At 36.9% G+C, this 22002-nt stretch overlaps 1 protein-coding gene across 2 annotated transcripts; it reads right to left on the bottom strand.

Annotated features, from left to right (window-relative positions):
- Positions 1-157: 157 nt before the first annotated feature.
- c19h14orf180 (chromosome 19 C14orf180 homolog) lies at positions 158-18868 on the bottom strand. 2 transcript variants are annotated; one of them, XM_028000626.1, is made up of 10 exons: positions 18428-18868; positions 17003-17033; positions 11690-11776; positions 9618-9738; positions 6830-6860; positions 6240-6348; positions 3134-3297; positions 2900-3029; positions 2572-2595; positions 158-1424 (listed from the first exon to the last, which is right to left on the bottom strand). In XM_028000626.1, exons 1-10 carry the CDS (start codon positions 18578-18580, stop codon positions 1219-1221), a joined length of 1056 nt encoding a protein of 351 aa, XP_027856427.1. In that variant the 5' UTR covers positions 18581-18868; the 3' UTR covers positions 158-1218. The 2 variants fall into 2 exon arrangements, with proteins under 2 accessions (XP_027856427.1, XP_027856428.1); XM_028000627.1 differs by lacking the exon at positions 2572-2595 and having other exon boundaries at positions 18428-18863.
- Between the last annotated feature and the right edge of the window lie 3134 nt (positions 18869-22002).

Below are 22002 nucleotides of genomic sequence, written 5' to 3'. Positions count from 1 at the left end.
TCACCATGACATTTTGCAACTGTATAGCCAGAAACTTTAATGTTTTTTGTTGGGATTTTATGTGGCGGACCGACAAAATATAGAGTATTGTGAAAAGGATAGGAAACGATGCATGGTTTCCAATATTCTATACAAGTAGAAGTAGAAAAACTAAGGGTCAGTTTGCAGATGAGTTTAATTGAGAGAGAACCAGAGGAGGTGAGTACTTGCAAATCCGTGATTGGCTCCTTTTACTCTGATATTCATAAAGAACGCCAGGAGTATCAGAGAAAAACAAGTTTAGTACAAACCAAGATGTGACATAAATCTGACCTCATCTAGCCCTTATTACTTTGATACCTCTAAATTAAATCAAGTGCAACCAAAGTACCTTACACTCTCTAAGTTTATATCCAAAGGAATGTAGAAATCATTGATTATTCTCGTTCCACTTCACAATCTAGTGTTGCTGTCACTTAAAATCTCAATAAACAGATAAAGCATAACAGAAAAGAGCATGTAAAGGCTTTTTGCAAGGCACTGTAGTTTAAGTATATTCTCTTCGATTAACTAGAATGTGCTACACATGTTACACCCCGGAAGGAACAGACAGACAAGAAAGAATAAAGTGTTTTCCTTCTCATTTAACCCCGTAGTATGAGGTGATGTAGCCCTGTATTCACCTTCTAATGGATCAACACCAAACACCCAATTCTTTGCCCTGCAGACGGGCACTTCTGAAGCATTTTCCAACAGCTCTACATTCATTAATATGGAATTACAAGGCTAAATACTGATAGTGATAGACCTTATTATTTTGAGCCATATATACACATTCATTTGTTTGGGATATATTAGATACACAAATTGTGTTCTGTAATAAAATAAATATTTGCATTCCTTGGAAACATCCACTCACAGGCAAAAGACTTTTACCTGAACTGAAGGATGAAATCATTGTGGGGATTATGGGAGCATTATAGTTGCAAATGTGCAAAATATTTTCACAACTTACATATGGAGTGGCATATCCAAACTGTAGTGCATACATAGATACATACATACAGAGATGGAAGCTACATGTTTCTGGGATTAAACATATTCCCTTTTCAGTGGGGAAGAGGTGCAGATTTACCATTGCAGAGCCTTGCAACATGGCTGAGCTGTTTGTAGGCTTTAGGCACCTCCAAATATATAAAAAAAGAAACGCTCCATGTCTCCATCTATGGTCTGCCACAGTCACTGCATGGTCAGCCATATCCAGCAGCCCCACAGGAGCTGCTTCATGTGAACCAGGTAGACAGCCAAAGCAGCCTCCAGCTCCTCGCATGCTCTCTGTGGCCGCCTGCGGTCGGTGCAGTACATCGCAACACCGAGGAATGACATGAGTAGGAAGAGGCAGGTGAACAGGGCAAGATGGGGCCGGGCCGGCGTTGTCTCATAGGCTGAAAAATGAGAGCACTTTGTAAGTGTTTTGGCTTGTAAATGACTAGCATTTAAATGAAAGTGTGCAAAAGACTTTCTTTTTGGATCCAAGAAGCACAGAATAGAAAAAAGCTGATTGTCTGCAATCAAAAGGCAAGTAACATCACATTTTAGAGCCATAAACCTATAAATATTAAAAGCATGAAATTTAATTATGTCATAATTAACCTTTCCACTAATTTTCAGAGTGGATAAGTAATTTTAAGAAAGTCTTTTCTCAAAAACAGGAAGTGATTAATGGGTTATTGCAGTACACAGACAGTTTTCTTTATGAAAATGGGCTTTCTAAATGTCACTTTTTGGTGACAGAAAAACAGTGGGATAATTATGAAGACTGCCTATAGATTATATTGATAATTTAAATGAAAGTACATAAGTGAAGAGGATGTATTTCTCCTCATGCAACAAAAACAATCTTCCCTATGTTCCCTATCTGTTAAGGGAATGAACAACACAAACCCATGAAGCTGGAAATCAACAGCTGCCAAATCAACTGCAGCTGTTGTTTGCAAAAATATTGTTTACCAGGTAAGAAAACACTTTATTTTACAACAGGCTTTTAGTCTGCGTATTCTCTATCAAAACATCGGGTGATGTCTGCAGATTGCATTAAATCATGAATTGCTGTCTCCTGCAATATGTTTAGAAAACAACAATTATGAGCTTCAGGTTATAATTTCTCCCAATGCTTGACTCAAAGGTTGAAGTAATTTTTGGGATCCAATCTTCTATGTGTATGATTGATTTTGTATAAATTTAATTTACTGCTTATTTCTGTACAATTAATTTTCTTCTCTGAATTGAACCGACATCAGTCAGGGTAAGGAACAAAACTGTCATGACCTCCAAATCTGAAAAATGATGTTACAGGCCCTTTGATTACAAATTAACCATTTTAGTACAATTTGTGATATTTATGTGCCTTCAATTCTTAAAAGCAAGAGAATATCAGTGATTAGTGTGACCACACTGTGCATATTAAGCAAAAGTAGCTTGTAACAAATTATGAAAGGTAAATTTTGTAATGATTTTCTGTAGATATTGACAAAAATATTGCAGTGTTGGTGCTACCCCATGCAACTCAGTGCTCCTTTTGAATAAACTTACCACCTAAAGGCTCACAGTAAATATCTGTGAAACCAACAGAGAATAGATTTTGAGTCAACAGAAGCCAACTTCAATGATTTACACCAGCTACAAATCAGTTATTGTGGTCTGACAGTCCACTTTCACTCAGGACTTAATGTACTGTCATTTGCATTGCAAGATTTATTTGCTCTTTCATGTTTGGTCACTTATGCATTCCTACACTTGAGTGCATTTACTTAATTAAATTCCTGTGAATGTACAGCTGACAGTGACAAACATCAGGGAAAAAACTTTTAAAAGTCACACAACTGAACTCTGCAAAGGGTTATAAGTTCAATGTTCTCACCATGTACTGTGATCTCTGGTTCCCTGAATCGAACCCTGCGCTCGCCCTTCCGTCTGTGGTTGGTTTCTGCGTCTGACCCATAGGGACTTGGCCTCTTCAGAATGGAGGTAGGGACTTTGCCACTGGTTGCCTACATTAAAATTAACTCAACATGAATATTTTGCACAGATAACAGTTCAATGGACAAATAAACAAGAAATAACACGTATTTTGTGAACAAGTCCCCACCCTTACCTTAGGATTTGGCGTGTCTTCCTGTTGGTGGTGGGCGTCTTTTCTGTGACGCACCTCGCAAACCTTCTCACGGTGGGAATGAGGAAGACAGTTGACAGTGTCTCTGAGGGACTCTGCAGCAGCGAAGCGTTTGGACAGCGCCGACACGCACTGGCCCAGAGAGTCTAGAGAGAAAACCATGATCACACAGTGCATGAGCAGGGAACTGATTAATGTTTCTGTCTGAGGTAAAGACGGAGAGAGTGAACCGAAGGTAAATGTGGAACATGCAAATGTGTTCCAACACAGGAGCCAGGATGTTAACCCTTGCATGCTGCTATTGTTCTGCTATTGTTCATCATTAAAGTGTGAATTTTCCTCTGGGATTGATAAAGTATATTGTGTTCAATTCAATTCAACATTTGGGAAGTGATCAACAAACAATGAAAATGCAACTATAGATAAAGATTGTAAAAGCAGCTTATCTGATTTTCTAAACAATTATTACTCTTTAATAATGTTGTTAAATACCTGAGCAGCAAATTAGTTTTATCTATATTTTTCAACAAAAAACAATGTGCAATGTGTGTTAGAAACTTAATCTCACAATATTTTACTTTCTAGGATGTAGTGACCATTGCCATCCATTAAAAAACTCCTCATAATGTTTATGGTTGTTTTCTTGCTGGTGTATAATATTTTCTTAGCTGATACTTCATCCACTGATGCAGACTGAAATCTTAACAGCTCAGGAGCCCTTATAGTATTTAGGTGCCTCTATCCTGATTGTGAGGCAGCTTTAATGTTTCATTTTTTCCAGTGAATAATAAAAGCTTGTGTTTTCTTTTCAACAGCTCTCACTCCATGTTGAGCCGTTATAACATCGCCTTTAATGGTAACCATGTAGTGTTAGTTAATACATACCATGGGTTGTTTATTGACTGAAAAATGCAAATGATTCAAGAGGTCATGTTACATTGATTAAAAGAACTGAAGTCATTGCATCAGAAGGATAGCTTTAAGTTCTGTTGATTTATTTAATTAACTGGCAGATAACAATTCCTTATTGTTTGTGGCACCCAACAGGGGTCAGTGTTGGGCACTAAATTGACTAAATTGTTTGTTTTATAAATCAATGAGAATTTAGCTTATCCAAAGTGAACTAGAGAACGAATTGTACTGATTTGTGGAATTTACTTGGTGTGATGCCTATACTAAAACATATAGACTTCACATTTTTATTTAAATAAAAACAGTAAGTTAAAAAAAATAAAAACACAATTAATCTGACAAAATGCTTTAGGTTAACTTGTATCTAAGGTCTATTAGGATGAATAAGCCTAAAAATAACAGAGGGAAACTAAGGACAAACTTGCATCAGAAGCCAAAACAAGCAATGATAAATCCTGTAGATGATCTAGAAAGCTTAGCTTGGAATGAGTCTGCATGTTGCTACAGGCACTTCGGCAACATGAGTCTGGTTTCTATTTATGAGTGAAACAAATCTGAATCGATCAAAGAGCCTTGTGGCAGTCTCTACAGTTGGCAGTTTTGAACTACACCACTTTGCAGCAGCTTTACATTCACAGAGCAGTTTAAAATACACAAAGGTGATCAAAGAAAACATCATTCTTTTTTTTGTAAATTAAAATGATAATTGAAGTTGTCTTTTATTTTTACAGATAGATAATCAGATTACGGAAACAGCCTGTTTGTGTTAAAAAAAATAGTAAAATAGATTGATTAAGAAATAAAACATATTTTAGCTTCTTATCCATTTTGGGCCCATTTATGTAGATTCGTTATAAATTATCCAAAAAATACAACGTATTGTGTTTTAAAGGAGTTAACCGTTGTCCAACATTAATATGTGATGGGGATACAAACATGATGAAGTATACAACTTCATGTGCATTTGGAATTTACCGTTTATCAATGGTAAATTGATAAACGGAATGGTAACATCCATTCCATGGAACATTACCATGGAATGGTAATGTTCCATGGTAAAAACAGCTGCTGACCAAAAACAAAGCTAAAGCGCACCAAGCAGAAAACATGGTGGTGATTGATGTTTTTTTTTATTTATTATTATTTTAATCTCAAGTGCACACGAGTTATGCAACAGAATGATGATTCCACTTATAAAAGGCTTTAGCATGGCCAAGTCAAAGTCTGGACTTAAACAGAATAGAGATACTCTGGTTTGTTTAGACACTCTTCTATGTGGTTGAATTAAAATAACTATGCACAGACAGTGGGGAAAAATCATTGCAAATTAGCAAACACTTAAAAGCAGTTGTTGAAATGAATGACACAAGTTGGTTTGGACAACTTTTTTCCCCTTTAACTAATCAAATAATGACCTAAAAACTTAATGCTGTATTAACTTGGGTTATCTTTGGGTTATTTATAAAAGATTAAATACTTTTTGACAACAAGCAGTAACAAAAAAATAGAACAAACATCTATTTATTTCATCTAAATATGTGCTTTCGTCAACACCAGACAACATTTCGGTGAAGCAAGACCTTGTTTATAATCTTCTCTGAGCAATAAAGGATTCTGACAAGCTTTCTGGTATTACATGTATATTGCTGTGTCTCTTTTGACGCTGTACAAAGTACAGCTACCATTTGGCCCCACAGAAAGCTGACTTAGCAGCCTGGGTGATTGTAATGTATTACTCTTTTTACAACACAGCAGTCCTCACAAAAATGCAGAGTTAAGAAGTTGGAAGGCAGAAAGAGAGGGAGAGAGTCTTTGGCTTTGCAAGTGCAAGAGAAGCATACTCACGACGCAACAAATCGTGGCCTCAAACTGTCACAGAGCCATATATCTGCTTGTTGTTCTGCATAAAACCATTTCTGTGTTCAACACAACTGCAAGTGTTTATTAATTTAACATTTTCACTGGTTGACATTCTCTGCAGAAGCACTTCAGATCAGCTGTGCATTTTCACAGGCAGTGCCACTGAACTATGTTAACAGGCGCCTTCCACTAGTTACACACCCATGTTTGATTTACAGCAGCTATTAAGTTGTGTATTTTAAGCATCTCTGTTGTAACATTTCTTTGGAAAGAGACTTGTGTTTACTTTGCTCTTCTGCAAAATTTGACTGTTTACCTGAATATTCAGTCTTGCCGATCTCAGCATAGACGGTTGCCATGAGCTCCAGGCTTCTGGCTGTTATTGGATGGTCATTACCAAAGGTCCTCTGATTAATCTTTGTAGCCTAAATCATACAAATAAAGGCATGTTTAATTTTTAAAATGGATGTTGTAGCAAACAAGAAAACAATGTAGACAAGCCAAAACATGTAACATATCCATACTTTTTCACTCCAGTAATTAGACGAGTAGCAGCATTTTGAAAATGGAGAATTGATCTAAATCAATATGCAAAAAGTGCCACTAATACAAGTGAGTGGATATGAAAAGTGAATAACTTTTTTGAGATCTTTGGGAGAGAGAAATGACTCTACCTTAGCTAAAAGTTTCAATTGGAAAAAACCTTCTTTTGCAATGGAGCTAATGAACTTCTCAAATTAAAAAAAAATGTATATCTATTGCTATTCCAAAGTCGCATTCTCACTTGATGTCACTTGATTTAATTTAGAGGTATCAGAATAATTTTAAGAAAGATTTTGTCCAAATAAACAATATTCTTTATATATGCACAGGCAGAAAAAGCAGTAATGAAAATCCCAAACATACCTTACCGCTGTATTCTAGGGCAAGATGTGGTCTAAGAAGAGAAGAGAGAGAATTGCCATTACACAAAAATGCCAATATCTTTTTTCTGTTTGTAATAACAGTAAGAAATTGTTATAAAATAAGTATTTGCAGAGACACTACCAATAGGAACTTCACCACCAAATCAGTTCTAGTGCTAAACCAGTGCAACCGCTTACTTAGTATCAGCTATTCCTGTTTCCACTGCAGCAAACTCAGGCGTCAATAAACATTGTTAAGCCTGTGTTTAATACTTAATAGATATAATAATTTGTTTTGAGTCTCATTTAAGACAAAAACAGTCAAAACAAAGAGCTTCATTATGCACAACAGGTAGGATCGGTATTAGTTTAACTTGAGCTCACTGCCTCTTATCTTAAACTTGATTATTTTATTATCATCTAACATTGTTTGAGCAGATCATTGCGACACATTAAGCTGTGTAAACAGCACATATATTCCAGTGAATCCATAAATGTTTCAGAGTCACGTTTCTGTTTTGTTTCCCTTCTGTTTAGATGTTGATTTAGTTAACCAGGAGAGAGCAGATATTTAGTAATTAGGAAACATGTGACTCTTGAGTTTATAATTTGTCTGATCAGTTTTTAGATTTCTATTTTAAGTGCTTCTTTTACATTGGTTTAAAAAAAAAAAAATCTTTAAGTAATAGAGAGATGTCTTTGTGCTTCTTTAGAGTGATAAAGATAGAATATTGTTAACTCACTGATGTTTGACCAATAATTAAATGTGACCTACAATGTAAAAGCTGTTATTCACAACTGGCAGGGCACTTGAGTTTCACAGGTTGGATCATAACAGCAGGACATTTAAACATGTGCACGCTGTGAGTGGACAACACAGCTGTAAGCATGCAGGCGCCTCGTTGAGGACGTGGAGACCTTTCATTTCTGCCAACGCTGCTGCCTTCTATCCTCCAGGGAGAATTATGGAAGGAATGCTGCTTACAGGTTGGTTTACTGTCTCATGCTTCCCTGTCGGTATCCTGTCAAGTGCTAAGCTAAGTGAACGTGATGTGTTTCATTGAAGACCTGCCAGTCGTTCCATGCATAACTGCCCTGAAAAAGTCAACCAAGGGCATTTGTGGCCCTCATAGCCAAGCATGTCCCTGTAGATATAGAGCAAGCTGTGTTTAGTGTTCAGCTTGTAGGAACCAGATGCCAGGTTCATACAAATTCATCATTTCAAAAATGTCATACTTTTCCCACCGGTCTTCAAATGTTCTGTAAATCTGAGTGCAAAAGCTTTATACTACAAATGTGTAGTGATTATAATATTTTTATTTTGTTTCTATGGTCCAAGAATCATAAAACTACATAACAGTCAAATCTTTCATGATTATGTTTCTGTTTTGCATATTGGTTAATTTAGGTCAGTTCTGCTTTAATAAAATTGTAATTAGCCAAATTAGTTTCTAATGAGCCGATTGATATGAAATCCTCACCAGATGTCAGTAACAACCCAAGCAACACAAGGAAACCAGTGCATATAAATCCATAAATTGGATGCCAAGTAGTGACATAAAAATTACATAAAAATAAGTATAGAATAGGCTTACATAAATAATTAAATACTGAATAAAAGCCTGTTTTTGATAATAATCACCTCAATATAGCTCCCATTTCTTCGTATGTGTAAATTACTTGAGTTGTTACCTGAATATAAATATGTTCAAATGTTGTGTTCCATACTTAGTTTATCCTTTCCATGAGAAAATCTCTGTTCAAAGACCTCCTTACTCTAAAATATTAGGGATCAGTTACAGATTTCTATTTACAAGGAAGAATTCCTGAGACTTGTATTAGACCTAGTCAGAGCATCGAGGGATCATTTTCATACATGCAGAGGCCAAAGAGAGTTTACATGTTTTTCAAGTTTTCCAGCCTTTTTTGGGTTACATTTCTAAAGCCCAGAGGAGCAGTGTAAGAGGAGAATCAAATTCCTGCGTCCTTATTTAGGTGGAAACCCGAGCCATGACGGAGTATAGCCATGCTCAGTCATTACCATCTCATTTATGTTTAACTACTGTATGCTGCTTGCATTAATTAAACACAGTGACCAGCAGATCACTGTGCAAACATTCCACCCTCTGTTACCCTCCACAGCAATCAGGTTAAATGGCCTTTTCTCAGCAACGACAACAGAGGCAGAGAAAATAAGGTGTATGGTACGGCCTGAACAAAGTACCGACGCGACAGGAGACACCAGATACAGGGAGAGAGAGCAGTGTCTTTTTCCTCGGTATATACAAAAACGTTCAACTCATTAAAGTGAGAGTTCTCCATAAGTGGAAAATATATTATATAAAAAGCCTACTATATCTATTTGTAATTTCAAATTTTTTAGGAATTATTTCGGCTAATTTCCTAAAATATTAAACTATGAGCATGAGTATTGATATAAATTCTTGAAATATATATTTTTTCTTTTTTGCAAGGCAGTGAATCTTAAAATTCAGTAACCCCCACACAACACACACAGCAAAATCTAATTATTTATATCTTGAATTTTTATGGCCTAGTTCTACATTGGTTTTGTGAGGCAAATAAGAAAAGGCAACAGAACCATCCAGCCTCCCATATGATGTTAGCATTATTTAGAAAATAAAAATCTAAGTATCACAATAAAATTATATAGTTTGTGACAGTAAATCCACCCACAATGAGCCTTTTGAGTCGTTAAACCTGCAAAACGTCTTACACCCCATTAACTGCTTTACATTGAGGCCTCAGCAGGACATAGTTTTACCTACTGTTTGCTCATGATGCAGAGCTGAGCCAGCCGTTCGAGGTGTTGCGCTTGAGAGGCCTGCTCTGAAAGCTCCTCTGGGTTTGTCCATCCTGCAGAGCCCAGGGTTGCCTCCTCCTGAGGCCCTGTTACCGAAACACAGGGCATGGAGTAAGTCAGTCAATAATGAGCAATTTCCCCCCTGTGTTTTTCAGTCTTCCCAATCCACACAGAGTGCAAAAGATACATTTCAGCAACCAACTATCAGCCTGTCTGACACTGCTGCAAACTATAAGCTTGAAATGTGACGAGGATCCAACTGAGAGCCGGAGACAAGAGAGCAGAGATAAGAACAGGACAGAGCAGATAAGGGCGTCAAACAACACGGTTTCCACGCCCACGATGAGAAGCACACAGTGACGAACCACAAACAGAAGGAGAGCACATTAAGCACACAAAACACATACGCCATCAATAGCACAAGTGAATGAAAACAAATCAGTGGTACAGGCGAAGACTTCCTACTCAATTTGAATCCAAATACAGTGATAAATATGTCAGCAGTCAGAAAGGAAATACACTGAGGTGGATAAGAAAAATGGCTTCTCTGACCCGGGAGAAGTCTACCGTCCAACCTGAGTCAGTGCTGATTCAGGTGCTTTGGTTAGCTGAAGTGACACAGTTCCTAATGAAAAAATTTGACCATTTGTCTCCCACTACGCCTGTCCCTGACCTCCTCCACCAATCCCACACAACACCGGTCTGCTGCCTCAGCAGCAGACGGAGGGGAACAGGCAGCCGTCTGGAGCGGCAAACGAAGCAGGTGATGAATGACTGGCCTAGCTCTGAATGCTGGACACAAGGCACCCCCAAGTTTATCTTAAAAAAGATAAAGCTGTCAACTTTAAAATATTTAAATGTCTTGTTGACTTTTGAAAATTACATGTAGTATCACACACCTTATTTTAGCAAACTAGTTTATACCCACCATGACATCAAAAATGGCTGATGTCATGGTGGATCCTTACACTTTTATACTCACCAAAATACTAACACAAAGTTGACCAGCTTCAGTTTTTTGTGAGGTGTTGAAAATAGTCTTCAGATGAAGAACAAAAGCTGTAGGAAACTAGAAATGAAGCTGTATTTTCTATGGAGGCTGTTATCACAGGCTGAACAGACATTTGTTTTTCGGTTTGTAGTTAGAATCTGGATTTTCCCAGCTCTCAGTCAGAAATTTGAAGAATGTTTTCGAAAGCTGAGACTAGAAGCACACATTATACTGTACTATGTCTTTTGTTATCATCTGGTAGCTAATAGCAGTAAGCACGACAATAGTTAAGAAATCCGATATGACCAAGTACTATTCAGATGTGAGGTCATTCCCAGATTTAAGCTCCAACTTCCAAAACACAAACAGTGTAAGACATCAGCACTAGAACAGGAACCTAAACCTGTTCTGTCTTAACCTTTTAAAGAATCTAATATTAGTAAAAACATTTTAATTGCAGAGTTATGTAACAGCAACTTCTCTTCCCTGTGACGTTGCCTCTGCTATAGATTATGACCAAAAAAAAAGCTTAGTAAGGCTCCTATATAGTTACAGTGAATGAATGATTTAACAATAAATCACACAACATAAATTAAATCTTATGTTATTGATTTTGATAAGATCTTGTATGAAAACTATTTTGTGAAATGTACCTTTAACTTATTTTTATGTAAATGAACGCTCTTAAAAGAAAGAAATCAGAATCAACTAAAATTGATACCGGCATGTCAGAAATCAGCCACATCTGTTACTTGTGGATCCTTACACTTTTACACTCACCAAAATACTAAATTTCTATGATATTATTATTATTCAGCAAACATTTTAAAGCTACTTTTTAAAGTGTTGTTTTCCATATATGAGCTGCCAAATGTCATACATATTACTTGGAAATGTAGGTCATTGGAAATTCTTGGAAGCCAGAGCCAAACACCACAAAATCAAAGTCCATTATTGCACAGTGGACTTTGTGTGGACGCAGGCTGTGTGCACTCATTTTCCTAGAAATCTTCCCTAAAAGGTGGAACTTTAAAAAAAATACTCACCTGGGCTCCCCTGAAGAGCGGTGAGCTCGATCAATGCCACTTCGTAGAACATCTTTTCAGCCTGGATGAACTGGAGGGCCTTCCCATCTGTTTATATAGGTAAAGGACTGGTCTCAGATGACAACAGGATTAGTCAGTTGTGGGAGTTAAAAACAACCGTCACGTTTCTTTTTTCCGTCCCGCTGGACAACAGCCATTCAGGCCAAACAGAAGGTGTAGCAATCCAAAGCAGGCTGTTAATCTCATCATGTGGATCTTAAAGTTCAGATTTAGTGTCTGAATCACACATTGTCTTCAAGAGTAAACAAATCTTTTACTGCATTATATCCTTTTTTTGAAGCCAGTTTTAATCTCTTAAGTTTCTAATTTCAGTACAAATTCTTTGTAAAAGATTTCGACAGGAGTTTTTGTTCCCATAAAAAGACTATGAATAACATCCTAAAAATAGCTCACGTTGCAAAAGCATTCAGGGCACTTAGTGTACTTGTCACTGAAAAGAGACACCATTGATGCACATCAGATTATTATGACGACCAATGGAATAGAGAGTGCTTAAAATAAATCTACCAGTCTCTTTTTAGGTGTCCTACTTAATGTCAGATTTCCCATGAGTAAAAATTACAACCAAAACATCTCAGTTTGTATCAGTTCTGTGACTCCACATCAAAATTACACCAAAACATCAACAAGGTTAAGAATACAAACAATAGATTTTCTCTTGTCGGATTTTGTTACATGCACAATAACTGATAGGTTTATTTTGTCATAACCTGCAAAGAATCAGCCAGAGACAGAGATTAGGTTTCTTTTAATTTCTTTTCTGCAGAATAGGAGAATTGAGAACAGACGCGACGAATCGCTGTCAAACACTGTCTGGACTCAATTCTGCCAGTTCTTTCTTTGCATTTCTCTTTATTGTATAGAAAAAGGAGGTTGGGCTTCTTCACACAGTCACACAGAGAATTGACCAACCGTCTTTACATTCTGGAACCTCCTATGGACATGCCCTTACAAGGGCATGTGACTGACCACAACTAATCAGTTACATATGGAACTAATAACACATGAATGTTTAACGTTTTTAGCTTCCAAGCAACCATCCTAAACAAAGTTAATAATATACTACAAAAGAAAGAGAAGTCAAGTAAATATAAAAAGAAGAATAATATGAGAGTAATAATATGAAAAGAATAATATGAAAACATAACTTGCAAAATAAACTCATGAGTAAATGAACAGGAGGATAATTTTTCTAACAATAACCATAAAACTTTACAATCCAAACAACAAAACTTATCTACAAGCCTATAAATGGACAAAATGGAAGACACGTTGCTGTTCAAAACTATTCACAATCCTTGAACATTTTGACATTTTGCCACATTACTTTGATACCTCTTCTTCAAACCTGTTAACAGCTTTCAGAAATCACCTAATTAGTACAATAATTCAGTCTCAGTATAAATAGGGCCGATTTGTGAAGACCTCAGACGTTCATGAAAGAACAGTATTATGATGACCATGTAACTCAGCAGACACCTCAGAGATACTGTTCTGGAGAGGTTCAAGGTCGACCTAGGGTTTAAATTTATGCTTGTGGTTCATCGCTGTGACAACCAACAAACTTAAGAAGAGCACATTAAGCAAACAGATCACATATGCTGTCAATACCACAATCAAGTAAAAATGAATCAGAGGTACAAGCAAAGGTTTCCTGCCTAATTAGAATCCAAATACAGTTATAAAGCCGAAATATGGTGAGGTGTGTAAGAAAAACAGTAGCTCTGACCCAGGAGAAGTACTGTTCAACCTGAGCAAGCAGTTGGGCCTTCAGCAGCTATAAGGTGAGCCATCTGTGCAGGAGAATAAAGGGGATGAGGCATTGCCCAAGGTTGGCGCACTTCTTCTGACTGCTATATTTAACTTCCCTGAAGCACAACAATCCATCAACAGGAACCATGCACAATTCTTTCCTGGGAACAGCCTCTGCTCTGAACTGGTAATTGGACACCAATAAAAAAAAAATAAAACAACAGCTTGCATTAACACTGGGAACTTCAAAGGCAAATCCGCTCACACGTGCCACGAGACCCAGGTGTAAACTGAAATGACCTCCTGGGGAAACAACTAAACTTTAAACTAAGAAACAATTTAAAAAAATTATTCTGAACATAAATTATGTAGGTTTAGTAACTAAAAGACACTCAACAAATTTGATTGAATTCTAAAAAACAGGAGTAGGTTTATAACTGAGGCATAAATCATACCAAACATTGTTTAAACAAAACAAAATAAACAACCTTTAAATCTAAATAAATAGGGCAAAATGCAAACCATGTTGCATCGTGGAGAAAAGAAATTATTTCAAGTTAAAATAAAAATAATAATTATTTGGCAGTTTCATGAACTCAACTTTAGACTGAACTGACTTCAGCAGCTCTGCAAGGTAGAGATATGCTTAACATTCACACATTCACAAAATAACAGTTTTTAAACTAAATTTAAACAGGAAATATTGTATACAGTATTATATACTGAGTGTGATTGATTTTGCCATCAAATTTCAATGTTTTCCAACAAAAGTTGACATAAAGAGATTTTTAAATTGGATTTCACTAATACTAAAAATCATTCCTAAAGAATGATGTAGATTATTTTTATTTTCGTCTCTAATACAACACAGTGGCTACAATTTGTGGCCCATTTTTGTGTGCAGATTGGTCTTTCACATCAGCAGGGAATTAGGTTATTTGAATATTTAAATTCTTTTTTTCCCAAGTCATGTATGTATATCCTGCATAGAGAAACATGAGAGAAGAAGCTGGTATTTTTGCTCTCATAAAACATTTGTGTGAAACTATGAAGTTCCCACATCCTAGTTCCTGTTTGGGCAAACTGACCTATAACCTTCTTCCCCAGAATGCAGCTGCAAAAAGAGCACAGCTCTACTACTTCTGCTCATGTGATGGATGTGAAAATTACTACAGTGCCTTCCAAATTATTCACGACAACTGAATGTCTTGCACTTTTCTTCTCAGTACAACCATAAACCTCAAGTAGCGCTTGATTTTGAAGCAGAACGGAAGTCGTACATGGTTTTCAATTTCTTTTAAAGACAACATTCTAAAAAGTGTGACATGCATTTAACCAGCTCCATTTACTCTGAAAATCTTGTGTAGACAGTTGCTTTTTAAAGTGATATAATTTTTTTTACAAAAGAGTCCACGTAGGTAATACAACAGTTCTATAAATACAGCAAAACTAACAGGTTTGTTGGAGAACATTAAAGAACAAACATGACTATAAAGGAGGGATACAATTGTGAAGTTTAAAGAAGCTTTTCAGCCCCGTTCAATCAATCATGTAGGAATAGGAGTGTGCCACATGGTAACTCTAGAGAAGCTGCACAGATCTACATCTCAGGTTGGAATATCAGCACACATCGTTCCCCAAGCTCAAACACATGTATTTTAGTTCCTAGAATCAACTTTAAATGAGCTTTTGGTTCTTTATTTCATTATGGTCCTGTTTTCCTGTGTTTGCTCCCAAAACCAAAGAGCTGGAACTGCAGAATCATGTCTTAAAATTTAAGAATTATCTCAAGTTTTTAATTAGAGTGAATGTTTTGTGTCTTTGTACCGTTTTAAATCCAAGTTTCTGATGACTTATTGGTTTTAATCATTTTCATCTTTTATTTGTACATTTCTTTTTAAGCCTTATTTGTTTTAGGAAATATGTTGTATAAATAAAATTGACTTGACAGGTCATTCATTGGTCATTCACAGTTCTAGTTTTCATGACACTGAAAAATGAAAAATGTTTTGATTTTTTTAGGAAAGTGATGAACAGTTTCATTTGCACAAGCCATTAATGGGGCACAACGAACTTGTGAAAGACGGTGCGGTCAGATGAGATCAATATCAAACGTTTGGGCCAACATATAAACAGTGGTGCGTAGTGGAGAACACGGACAGTGGTCAGAGATGAAAAATCCAGAAAAAAATTTAAAGAAAACATTTAAAATCTGCATAAATACTATAGATAAAACTGAAGGTTTACTCTCCAGCACGACAACAACCCTGAACATAAAGCCAGGGTATATAATGGAATGGTTTAGATCTAAGCGTATCCATGATTTTTTTTTAATCAAAGTTCAGACATAATCCTATTGGAAATCTGTGTCAATATTGAAAAATGTTGCTTAAATGTGCTCTCTATCCAATTGTACAGAGCTTCAGCTATTTTACAAAGATTTTGAAGAAGTTATTGCCACTTTGCATTGGTCTATAACATAAAATCTCAGTAAAATACACAGATGATTCAGGTTGCTACTATAGGATTATTAACACTATATTTAAAGTCATTGTAGCTTGGTTTTAATAATTATTATTATTTCAACTGTTATTATTAATACAACAGGACATTCTTATGGCTGTAATGTTACACTAAAAATAAGAGAGTGTTACTCTACTCTCTTATGTCTTTCTGTCTTTACGCAGAAAGACAGAAAAAAAAAAAGCTGGATTTATCATGTTTTGTGTGTTATTTTTGATTGTTGGTTTGGATTTGAACTTGCATCTAGCCATGAGTTTCATGAATGTTCACACTATCCTTACTGTACTGTACATGAAACACCCCAATCTGACCTGACAAAACCCATTACTATTAATGAGCTTCTGTAACTCAAAAGATTTAACTCTGTCATGGTGTCCTGAGCAGGCTGGGAGGTTGCAGTACAGTAGCCACTGATAGACTGAAACTCTGCAAATGAACCTGTTTTAGACAGAGATAGGTAAAGCCATGCTGAGGTGGATAACCTGAGCTGGCTAAATTAAGCACAGAAGTATCTCAGTTACAAGGAGACGAGCCGCGAGGGTAATATATCCTGAAACAGAACACCTTTCTATTATCTCAGTGTCCTGTACTGCTGTAGTTTATAGTGGCAGTGAAGTGGAAATCCATGCATGCGCTTCTCGGCGCAAATGCAGGTTAATTAGTGCTCTCCCATTCTGTTGTACTGAGATAAGAGCCCACAAATCCTCTTAAGAGACAAACACACCTTCTGAGTGACACACAAAGCATGTGGCATTCTGGGACAAATGGGTTATTATGAACTTGTCCAAAGACATCCGCTCATCCCATTCTGCTTAAATTACCTTCTATATATGGTCTACATCTTCCATTGTCCTGGAATTTGCTATGCCTGCTGCATGTTTGCCTCACAAAGTAAAAAATAGTATTTTAGTTTGCTTTCTGCGACAAGTTTTGATTTTAAAAAACATGACAAGCAAGACAGACTTTTAGGAAGGATACAGTTCTTTTCAGTGATGAACAGTTCAGCAATCTGTGAAGTATAAAAAACAATGAACAAACATGGTTAAGTATTGAATATTCAATTTTCAACAATTTTACGATTTATGCCTTTTGCAGACAACAGAGTTATATTTTGTTGTAAAAGAAGGGTTTAAATTAATTATGGTAAATGGTAAATTACCACACGTAACTTACTATTAACTTAAAGTCCAGAAAACCCCAAAGAGCTTCTCACTACATCCTACACTATCCTTGTCCCCACCATTGCCCCAAACAATAGGACAATCTGGTGGTTATATAAATTTACTTTATGTGAAGTAAAACAAAGTTTCTTGTTCTTGGTCCTTCTAGTCTAACTCAAAATTCAAACTTTTGAAACATGTTTTTAACAACAACAAAGCAGGAGATCTTAGTGGGATTTTAAAGATTTGAAATTATGTATGGAAAAAAACATAGTTTATGACTTGGAAATATTCAAGTATTGCTTGAAAAAGAGAAAATAAGGACCAGAGAAGGCAATAGATATAAGCAAAATAGCCTACACTGCATTTCTGAGAATTTATGCTTAAGTTTCAATAGTGAAAAGAAAGATTGTACAGCATAAATAAAATTTAAATCTATTTCTAAATGCAATAAGAATCAATATAACAAAATCTAAGCGTGGAGCAGGGATGGCTCAGAAAAATCAAATAAGACAATTTTTGGCAGGTTCGTTTGGAATTATTTTCTATTTAGTAAGATGAATACAGAGGTGGATGCTTCAGACTTTTTTGTTCATTTATTTTGATCTTTAGATTCTATTTGTTTTAGTTGTTTTGGTCATCACTATTGGATTATATTTTATATATATAGTAAAATATTCAAGCTTGGAGGTGGGAAATGCAAGGTTATAGCTAGTGATATTGCTCTCGTCACAGACGAGATGTTGACAGGCAGGTCTGGTCAACATCATGCTGTGTGTTGTAAAGTTCTGGAATGAAGGCAGTGTTTTGACTTTAGGCACATTCCTTTATGCACTACGAGAGGGGAAGAAATTACAGCTTTGCTATTGTGAAACAAACAAACAAACAAAAAATCCCCTGTAAAACACCCTGAAATGTAATCAGCTAAAAGTTGATAAAGTACAAAAACATAAGTCTCCTAACATAAAAAGAAGACCGTCACTGGACACCTGCTATCATTCAGCAGCATTCCAGATGGGATGAAAAGGATCTTCCAGAGTCAGCAAGTAAGCACATAACAGCCTGCTCTGTTAAACTCGACATTGGTGCTAAAGATATCAAGGTTAAATATGGCCATTACTGTGGTGCAAGATAACATTATCTATACATAAAGTCATGCAAATGTGTTTGAACAGCTGAGCAAACATATGATCCTGCGTGGAGAAAGCTGTACTTGTATGTGTCCCACTCCCATCCAGCTCACCTGGTGCAGGCAGTTGGGCAGAGAGGTGAAGCTCTGTACATGGGTCAGTCCCAAAAGACAGCTGAGGAAGCAGTGGAGGGCGGCCTGGTACTCCCCCTGCTGCTGGAGCTGCTGTCCCAGCTCAAACAGACCCTCCCTCCCTCCGTTCAGCATCCCCAGTCCCAGGCAGAGTCAAAGCTGCCTCCCATCAGAGCTCTCACTGGCCGACGATGAACGTCTTTCACTTCTGCAGCGAAGCACCACAGGTAGAAGAGCACAGCCACAGGGGGGAAATGTTTTTGTTTAAAAAAAAAAAAAAAAAGACTGGTGGCAGACAAACAAACAGGAAAGCTGTTGAAGGAAGCCTGCTGTCTGTGCCGCCCGTGCTCACTAAGTCAAGGACAGGTGGTAAGGAGCAGTGTGAGATAGTGCCGGCGTCTCACACAGAAAAGATCCATTCCCCTCCCTCCTCTCAGGCTGCACCAGGAAAGGAGGACAGAGGAAGTTGGAGAGTATTTGCTGTGTGAGTGGCAGCGCTCTGAGCCAATCTCTGCTCTGATTTGTCGCAGTAGCCCCACCAGTGTGCCGAGTGTTTCTCCAATCCATGACCAGGGGATAGAAAGATGAACAAAGTGCCTAAGGGAAGTCTTCATTCCTCTGTAACCTTGTCACATGTTGTGAAAGAACAAACTTTTTTTCTTCTCTGGAGTTTTTTTATGTGGTAGACAAACACAAAGCTGTGCATTCTGGGTTGATGTCATCTCAGAACAGACCAAACAGATGCACAAAAAACCGATGAGCACAGAATACAGATCAGAGAAAAAGCAGCATGGAAATTTAAAAAAGGGTCTAACATCTGAAAAAAGCAATAGTCTGGTACAACCGCAATCCTACAAGGCCACCAACCTGACAGACTTTGCTTGGAGATCAGTAAGAATAGTTGCAAGAGAAGCTACAGAAAACAGGTGAGCTGAGCAATCCACATAATCAGCTTCATGGAAGAGTAGTAAAAAGAAAGAAAGTCACTAAATGTTTCATTTGCAGTTAGCCACAATACTTAAAGGGGACACATAAAACGTGTCCTCTTCAGATGAGATCAACTTTTTCACCTTGACTTAAAATGCATTCTGTCACACAAAATTAACCCATCACCTACATGGTGGTGGCAGCATCATGCTGTGCAAATGCTATTTTTTTTCTCTTTTTTTTGTATGAATGGGGAAGCTGCTGGGAGTTGACATGAAGGAGGAAATAAATACAGGACAATCCAGAAGGAAAACCTGTTAGGGCTGCAAAAGACCTGAAACTAGGGCAAATATTTATCTATTAGCAAAAATAACCAATTAAAACAATAATCCAAAACATACAGCCAGAGATATAAGGGAATCAGAACATATTTATTAGAATGACTCAGTTAAAGCCCAGATATCAGAGTAATTGAGATGCTTTTCATTCCTTAACCAATCCACACAGCATGAGAAGGGTGGAGGAAAGTACTGATTTAAAAAAAAAAAATAAATAAATAATTGTTTTAATTTATTTTCACCATCACACACTACTTTGTGGTAAATTATCATCTAGAGTTCAAGTAAAACTATGGAGATATGTGAAAGTATATGTGATAAAATCTATAGGGGTATTAGCGAGATACAGGATCTAAGTAAGCTTTGCAAAAAGCTCAAACTGCTCCATCCTCCCACAAAGCGTCTGCTCTGTGCATTTGAAATCTCACTGCCTTTTCAATAATTTATAAACGGGAGTGGAATAAGGATTTGAACGCATGCAAGTATGTACACCATCATTTTCAACATAAGATTAAAGCAGCAGCTGCAAACATGGGGTAATTAAACAGTCTCTTTTCTGCATGTGTGCAAGAAAATAAACTCAGGTCAAACAACAAAAGCAAATATTTATTCAAGAGGCTTGCCTCCTCAGGATGTTTGCTCACTGTCTTTTATGGTTATCACCATTGTTGTGGGTCCATTATGTATTCAGAAAACAGCAGAACAGAAAACAGAGGAAGTTTGGAGAGGAAATCAAATTATTACACCTGGTCTGCTAAGTAATCCAGATTTTCATGAATGGGTCTTAACTGTGAGAGCAACCTTTCCTGCTCCATTCAGAAACAAGCTACTTATTTTGGAAGCTATAAACGAGGTAACACAAAGCAAATGAGAAGAGTCTGTCTCCATTAGTGTCCAATACACAGAAAGAGCGAAAAAAAGATGATGGTAGATGGGAGGTTACAGGGCATTAGATCTGAACTTTAGGGTCAAGCACTGTGATTTGTGAACAGTTCTTATTTTGGAGGAACAGCACCAGCAGAGGAAATTGATTATGCTGATGCAGGCCAGCTCATTCCCCCCAGACAGTTTATTGTACTCACTTTACTGTCCGCTCAATGCAGTTGAGTCAGAATGCAGCGAGAGGGAAAATAAACCTTTCAATGTAATGCAGTTGGAAGCTCTCTGAAGAACTCTCAGTGCTCAACTCTAATGGTGAAAATGATTGCAGACATGTCAAGCTTAAAGGACCGGGGCCCTTGGAGGATCATTTTAGCAGAAGTTGGAATATATGGAGGAAGTTCACTAATAACATCTCAATTAGAAGATCAAAAAAACTAAGAAGCCTACCAGATGTCACCAGAGGCGTGTGAATGTAAGTTTCTTTTCATTATTTTATCTTGATTAAATTATACTTTCCAACAAAACAGCAAAACAAATACATTAACTCATCACAATGTGTTTTTCTTTGGGTGACAAATTAAGTGAGTTTCTACAAAGTTCTACAAAAAAGTCTGGCACAGAGCTTTATTTTTACAGAGCTCCATTCTCTGTAAAAAGCAATTTGCTTACATCTTGCTTTACACTAATTTTACGTCCTTGTGCAGGGAATCTTTCTGACAATGATACTGAGTGATGCTCACTGTTCTGCGGGTCAAGAAGGGAAACCTACCTGTAATTGGAATATTGATCGTCTGTCCTGTGGAGTTGCTGGAAAAATGCATCAGAATAATCAGTAAACATATCACACATTCACATGGAGGAGCCAATACATCAGACTAATGTAAATGAATAAGGAGCAGAGTCAGTGAGAGAATGCAGAGGAGAGAAAGTGTGTCATTCACACCCGGTTATTGCCGAGCTGTAAATTTTATTATATTAAATCACTGTTGACGTGTTGTGTAAAATCCATTTACTGTGGTGTACCTATCAAGTTGCTGTAAATATAACAATACATTCTCGGCATGATGATAAATATTAGAATTTTATTATGAGGTATCAGCTCTAAGACTCTGATGTGTTTACATGTTTGTGCCTTACCTAGTTACAAGGCTAAATTTTATATCTCATGAAAAATTTGTTAAAACACATTTCCCAGCAGGTTTTGTAGAGAAACATTTGCTCTTCTGTGCAGAGTCGTCCTATGACACTGCGCATGGCCCTACATCAGCATATACTATTTATATTTACTGCACTGTGCAGATATATGGCCACTCTGTGCAATATTTCTACAGCCGAGAGGTCTCTGATCGGTACGCTTTATTCTGTGTGAGTGACAGCAGCTGAATTCCAAATGTCATCACAGAAGGAAAA

The sequence above is a fragment of the Xiphophorus couchianus genome, chromosome 19 (genome assembly GCF_001444195.1).
Source record: "Xiphophorus couchianus chromosome 19, X_couchianus-1.0, whole genome shotgun sequence".
NCBI lineage: Eukaryota > Metazoa > Chordata > Actinopteri > Cyprinodontiformes > Poeciliidae > Xiphophorus > Xiphophorus couchianus.
The sequence above is the reverse complement of the archived record's forward strand: the minus strand, read 5'-3'. Positions and strand labels throughout refer to the sequence as shown.